Source organism: Taudactylus pleione, unplaced genomic scaffold (assembly GCF_031769625.1).
Source record: "Taudactylus pleione unplaced genomic scaffold, aTauple2 ptg000061l, whole genome shotgun sequence".
NCBI classification, from domain to species: Eukaryota; Metazoa; Chordata; class Amphibia; order Anura; family Myobatrachidae; genus Taudactylus; species Taudactylus pleione.
In genome coordinates, this window is record NW_028284463.1 from 136,670 (window position 1) to 143,998 (window position 7,329).

Consider the following 7,329-nt stretch of genomic DNA (forward strand, 5'->3'; position numbering starts at 1 on the left):
TGTTTGCACGCAGCCGGAACGATGTTTGCAATCTGTGCATGTGTATAAGATGCAGTGCGTGTGTGCGAACTAGGCACTGCGAAGGGGAATGCGATTACAGACAGCACGCAGACCTACCACCCAGTGATAGACAGGATGTACCATTTGTGGGTGGTGACAGGGGTGTGGTCATGCAAACGCAGGCATGTCAGTGTGTTTCAACACCATTGCAGAGGCATGCATAAATTAGGCATTGCGAGATCCTATGCAGTTTGAGTTCTCACTGCGTTCAGTAGATATAGCAAAGTCTGCGCGATGGTCAGATCAAGCACTAATTGTGGGTATGGGTCCGATGGTTCTCGATTTTACCGATGTTTCCGCTGTCTTGCCAGGTATAGAGGATGCAAGTTTAACGGAAGTGCCACATGGGAGTGCCACATGATTTTTGAGAGCCTCCCGACCATGACAGGATGGTGGGCAAGTATTGGTGGGGGGTCCTACTAATAAAGTGGCCACTGAGTACATGTCACAGCTCTATTCTCTCCCCAGAAAGTCATTCCCAGGCATACTTTCACTTTCATCACCTTTCTCAGCTCTGTGCACATTACTGCTCAGCCGCACCCTCTGTACTGATCTGTATTACGAGAAAGTTATGTTCCATTTCTTCCTGTTTCCTAGAATGGCGTCTGCAGACCTGAGAGAGGAGCTGATCTGCTCCATCTGCCTGAGCACTTATACAGACCCTGTATCCCTGAGATGTGGGCACAACTACTGCTGGCTCTGTATTGTGAGTGTGCTGGATACACAGGAGAGGGCTGGGGTCTATTCCTGCCCGGAATGCAGAGCAGAGTATCAGGAGCGCCCAGCACTGGAGAAGAACAGGAAGCTGAGTAACATTGTGGAAAGTTTCCTATGTAGTCATCCAGAGCAGGAGGAGACTCGGATCTTCTGTACTTACTGTGACTCTCTTGTGCCGGCTACTAAATCATGTCTGCTGTGTGAAGCTTCGTTTTGTGACAAACATCTGAGCAAACACAGTAAATGTGCTGAACATGTTATAACTGATCCCACTGACTCCTTTAAGGACAGAAAATGCTCCGTACATAGAGAGATGGTGCAGTATTACTGCTCTGAGGACTCAGCCGCTATCTGTATATACTGCTGGGTGGCTGGAGACCACCAGGGTCACCAAGTGGAGTTTCTGGATGTGGCCTCTGAGAATAAAAAAGAGACACTGAGAGCTGTTACTGAAACCCTGAAGTCTAAGAGAGGGGAAACTGAGAGGAGAGTGCAGCGTCTGCAGGGTCACAGGAGAGAGGAGAAGGAAAAAGCCGCCGGTGTCACTGAGAGAGTCACTGATCTGTTTAGAGACATCAGGGAGAAGTTAGACACTCTGGAGAGAGGGGTCCTGGGTGAGATCATCAGACAGGAAGAGCAGATGTCACTCTCAGTCTCTAATCTGATCACACAGCTGGAAATACAGAAGGACGAGCTGTCTAGGAAGATTAGTAGCATTGAGGAGATGTGTAAAATAAGTGATCCATTAGCTGTCCTGAAGAAAGAACCAGAAAGTGACATCATCAGTCACAGGAGCTGTGATGTCATCAGTGATGTAAGAGCTGCTGGATGTCTGGATGAGGGAATAATCTCACAGATGTTACACAGGGGACTTTTATACTTAGCTGACAATCTGATGGATCTACAGACAAAGAGACAGTTCTCAGTGATGGAGAAATCAGACATATTACTGGATATAAAGACAGCCAATAATAAAATTATTATATCAGGGGATCACAGATCTGTATCTGGTACTGATGTAAATCAGCACAGACCAGCTGGACCAGAGAGGTTTAGTAGAGTCCGGCAGGTGTTAAGCTCCTGTAGTTTCTCATCTGGGAAACATTACTGGGAAGTGGATGTGAGTGAAGCAGAGAAATGGATAATAGGGGTGGCCGGTCACAGTATAGAGAGAAAGATAAATGGTAATGAATCATTCATTGGTTATAATGACAAGTCATGGAGCCTGTACTGTATTGATAAACTTGCAACACGTCATAACAACAATATACATAATAAAATAGAAGAAAGAGATCCAGACTCTCGTGTGCAGACAGTGGGGATATACCTGGACTATGAGGCCGGGCGTCTGTCCTTCTATCAGCTGTGTGACCCCATCAGACACTTATACACCTTCACCGCCACCTTCACTGAGCCCCTACATGCTGCCTTCTATGTGTATGACAATTCCTGCATCAGAATCATAAAGTAAATTATTTGCAAGAAATCATAAAATATTAATTTACTGTAGAAAATGAATAACTGAATATTACTAATCTATATCTTTGGATATTTTTTTTTCCTTTTCTTTCAAATGAGCAACTTACATGAACATAATAATCAATGACAGAAGAGTGTTGTAGAGGTGAGATCTATTTGTTCTAGAAAAAATATATATGTTCATCAAATAGTAATTTCCATCCAATATTTTGGGATTGCTAAGTTATAATAATGCCACCTTCGGTAGGAGCCACATTCATGTTGAATATGAATATCTCAGTAGAAGGTTATAGACTCCAAAGCAGAGCTGTAACTAGACTTTTTGGTGCCCTGTGCCATAAAGAGCATTGGCGCCCCCCTCATTTTTCAAAGAGACATAATGCACCCAAAAAAAGGGCCAAGGCTTCATGGGGAAGGGCCAGGGAAGAGATAGGAGAGGCCAGGAGATGCTGGGGATAAAATAAGAGGAAGCTACAAGCAAGAATGATAATAAACAGAAATTTGACAGGCCCAAACAGCGCCCCCTGACCTGTGGTGCCCTGTGCGATGGCACCGGCCGCACTACCCTAGCTATGGCCCTGCTCCTATGTACTACAATCCACATTTAAAATGCGGTTGTAGTGTGATATTTTCGACTTAATTCACATTGTAAATTTAGGAAATATCATTTGGATGTACTAACATGCGCATCCAGGGACAGAGCTTGCGATAAAGCTCTTTCTGAGCAAATCCCCTCTGCACACTTCTCTCTGTATTTCCCACAAAAAATACAGTGACAAAGTGTCCATGCATGCACCGGTAGGTCACCATACCCCCCCACAACCACAATCGACCACACTCCGGCCCCCCCATGGCTTCCTTCCTTCAGCTTACACTTACCTGCCCAGTGATTGGTCCTCTGGGTTAGCTGGTCTCTGGGCTCCTGCACTGTGACCTCAGTCAGTTGCTCTATGCTGCAAACTGAGATGCCGGCATAGAGCAACTGAGCAGAGGACCTCACCGGAGCACCGGTAGCCGGTCCCTGGATGCACGTAATTAATTTTTTAAACTTTTTTTTTTTTTTACAGTAATCATCTCGTGGTCTATTTAGACCACAAGGCTGATCACAGGGGGAGACCCTTGGCAATGCCTCTGATGGTGGCGTTATTATCACAGGGCTTTCCCTGGTATTTTTTCGCAATATATTTTTAGTAAATCTCAGCAGATGACATTGCCCATTACAAGTATGGAAAAGGTAATAAAATATGTGAATTGAAAGACTTGGAGTAGTTTTTCTTGAAAACTGCTCCAAAAGCCCTTCAATACATTAATGTGATACTAATGATGTAACCCTGTCTAACCCTGGGGTAATTATGTTCAGTGCCCCCACCCATGCTATAGTATTGTAGAAGTTATTTGATGGGTCTGCTTGGATAAACCCAAAAATACATTTCTGTTTATAGTATGAAATACTAAATCCCTTTCTGAGTTCCTAAGAACTCTATGTATAATGTGAAATAATTACTTATGAAGTAACCACACTAATATATGTATAGTTTTAAACAATCTCTTTTTATAATAAGGATATGAAGAATTGGGTTTTAAGTAGATGCATGTGGAATCACAAAAAATTGTCAATTTACGTGTTCTGTGTCTATCTTAGAATGATCCCCATGACGTAAACCACATTAAAGTTAATAGGAGAAATGTGTATAGCCCCTGTTTGCTTGGATGGTGAATGCATTATGCTGGGTATAAATTAGGGATGAGCGGGTTCAGATTTCTGAAATCCGAACCCCCCCAAGCCGCCCGATCCGAGCCAGATCTGAGTCAGGTTCATGTTTTCCCGCCTGATTTGGATCTGAAATCGAGGCAAAACATCCCGCTGTTGTATTCTCGCGGCTTTTGGATTCTATAAAAGGTCCCCGCGTCGGCACCATTTTTCTCTCTGGCTGTGGACAGTGAAGAGGGAGGGTGGAAGTTGTGCTGCTGTTGTCATCCATAGGGGCTGTGTCCACTCCAAAGTCCATAGGGGCTGGCTGGCCTGGGCTGTGTTGTGTCCCATAAAGGCTGTAGTCCTAAAGGGGTGCTGTAGTGTTGTCCAGGGGGTGCTCTGTCCATCAGGGGTGCTCCCCCCAAGTGCAAAAAGAACAATTCTTTTTTTTCTGTGCTGTAGTTGCATGTGCATCAACAAAGTAGCAGCGCCAAGTATGTACGGTTTGGGGCCTAGTTTTTCAAACTGCCATCCTGTCTGCCACTGCAGTGCCACTCCTAGATGGGCCACGTGTTTGTACCGCCCACTCGTGTCGCTTAGCATAGTCATCCAGCTACCTCGGTGCAACCTTTTTGCCTAAAAACAATATTGTGAGGTGTTCAGAATAGACTGGAAATGAGTGTTATTGATATTAATAATAGCGTAGGAAAAAAAAATAAAAAATTCTGTGATTTTAGCTGTTTTATGCTTTTTTTCCCAAAAAAATACAGATCCAAAACACAAAAAACCCAGAACCCAAAACACGGAAGGGTGGTTTTGGCAAAAACAATCCAGATCTAAAACACGAAGAAAGATCCAGATCCAAAATCAAAACACGAAAAGTGGCCGTTGCACACCCCTAGCATAAATCTTACCTTTAGGACCCCGGGGTCACCCTGATGTAGCTCAGTCTCTCATGTGTGTGACATAAAACAGGAGACCTGGCACTTCTGGTGTGATACCAGGACAGACATGATGTACTGTAGGTGTAGCAGGAAAATGATGTACAGTTAGGAAGGAATGGGAGCCGTCCTATCATTGAACATAATAAATATTTATCATTTGTCTATAGTGTCTCTTTTACCTGCCTGTTATATTCAGTGTCTTTCATGGGCGTAACTCATATTTGCCTACCCTCCTGATTTAGCTAGTAGCCTCCCGAAAATCGGCTACCGTTCCTGGCCCCCTATAGAGGCAGGCAAGCATCCCAGCCCCCGGCGACCCCCCGCGGTTCCACGATAAACCACCAGCAGCAGGGGCTGCCCATGATGCAATTTGCACTGAATTGCGTCATCGTAGCCCCGCCCCCTGCTTCACATTGCAGGTAATCCCGGAATTGTGAAAAGGGGGGCATGGTCATGATGATGCAATCGCACAGCCATGCCCATGCCCTGTCCCATTTTGCCGTGACACGCCCTCCACTGTGAACGACGGACAGCTCCCTCACTGAAGGAGGGAGCTAAAAGTCGGTAAGTATGGCTTAACTACCATAGGTGCAAGGGGTGCTGCTGCAATGGGGTATACTTACCGACATTCTGGAGACCCTCCAGGACTGTATATTATAGTAATAGTGTCCTGCATGTGCTGCACCCGGTACACATGCACTGGCCTGTGTATTACAGTAATAGTGTCCTGCATGTGCTGCACCCGGTACACATACACTGGCCTGTGTATTACAGTAATAGTGTCCTGCATGTGCTGCACCCTGTACACATACACTGGCCTGTGTATTACAGTAATAGTGTCCTGCATGTGCTGCACCTGGTACACATACACTGGCCTGTGTATTACAGTAATAGTGTCCTCCATGTGCTGCACCCGGTATACATACACTGGCCTGTGTATTACAGTAATAGTGTCCTGCATGTGCTGCACCCGGTACATATACACTGGCCTGTGTATTACAGTAATAGTGTCCTGCATGTGCTGCACCCGGTATACATACATTGGCCTGTGTATTACAGTAATAGTGTCCTGCATGTGCTGCACCCAGCACACATACACTGGCCTGTGTATTACAGTAATAGTGTCCTGCATGTGCTGCACCCGGTACATATACACTGGCCTGTGTATTACAGTAATAGTGTCCTGCATGTGCTGCACCCGGTATACATACACTGGCCTGTGTATTACAGTAATAGTGTCCTGCATGTGCTGCACCCAGTACACATACACTGGCCTGTGTATTACAGTAATAGTGTCCTGCATGTGCTGCACCCGGTACACATAAATTTATAGTTTTTCTAGTTCCCCCTGCACCCCCCCGAAAGTAATGCAATTTTTCTATTTCTATGTAGTTAGGGAGACATTGTGTTCATAGAGTAGGTGGTGTACACACCAAGGTGACTCGGGGGGTCATTCAGACCCGCTCGCGAGCGGCAGTACGCTCGCGAGTGGGTCGATGTTCCCCACTGCGCATGCGCACAACAGAGGGAGCTCCGTCGTGTGCATACGTGAGACCCGGCGAGCGACGGGCTCACCATCGCTCCAGGTCTCGCAGCAAAGGGGGCGTACTGTCGATGTTGATTGACAGCACGTCCCCTTTGGTGGGCGTGCCGGGGGCGTGCCTGCCAGACGAAGGCACTCCCATGGGAACGCCTGCTATCTGAAGCCGGCCCCACTGACATCACTAGTGATGTCAGTGGGAGTGATTTTGGCTCTGATAGAGCCAAAATCACTCCAGGGCTTGCGGCAGGGAGACCCTATCGCAGGGTCTCCATCACAAGCCCGATGGTCGCGATGGTCAAGACCATTGCGACCATCATCATGGCCGCTCGCATATGCTGTGGGTGGTCACCCACAGCAATGCGAGCGGCCAGGAGGCCGCTCCATTTACAGGTAGGAGGGCCCTGATTCAGAGCGAGCGCTCTGGTCAGAGCGTTCAGCTCTGAATAAGGCCCTCTGACCACACCCACACAGCACCGGTCACAGCTCTTCTCCTTCTCAATATAGGCCCTTGAACATTTTCAGCTCCAGGCCCATGTGGGCCTTAATCCGGCCCTGCAGCGGGGAAGTGGGGGGTTAGGGATAGGCACTTAGAGGAGGGGGTTAGGCACTTGGGGGGAGGTTAGGGTTAGGCACCCCTAAGGAGGGTTAGGGTTAGGGGGTTAGGCTAGGTTAGTAGATACTTACCTTAGCGACGATCGGAATTTCCAGCGTTGTTGGGCTTCCGCTGCCGTGAACTCTGCTTTTGTCGGCCAGGCGCTTTTGCGAATCGAACCGCCTGTCTCCCGGTGTCGGCGATTCCATTACAGTAATAGTGTCCTGCATTTGCTGCACCCTGTACATATACACTGGCCTGTGTATTACAGTAATAGTGTCCTGCATTTGCAGCACCCGGT

The 7,329-nt window shown here is 47.0% G+C and overlaps 1 protein-coding gene across 1 annotated transcript; it reads left to right on the plus strand.

Annotated features, from left to right (window-relative positions):
• The first annotated feature begins 645 nt into the window (after positions 1-645).
• Positions 646-4,539, plus strand: LOC148534909 (E3 ubiquitin/ISG15 ligase TRIM25-like). The gene has a single exon (XM_088464870.1). The coding sequence runs from the start codon at positions 659-661 to the stop codon at positions 2,246-2,248; it is 1,590 nt and encodes a 529-aa protein (XP_088320996.1). The 5' UTR covers positions 646-658; the 3' UTR covers positions 2,249-4,539.
• The last annotated feature ends 2,790 nt before the right edge of the window (positions 4,540-7,329 follow it).

What these genes read in the sequence shown, in the direction of transcription:
- LOC148534909 (XM_088464870.1), top strand. Translation starts at nt 659, where the DNA reads ATGGCGTCTGCAGACCTGAGAGAGGAGCTGATCTGCTCCATCTGCCTG.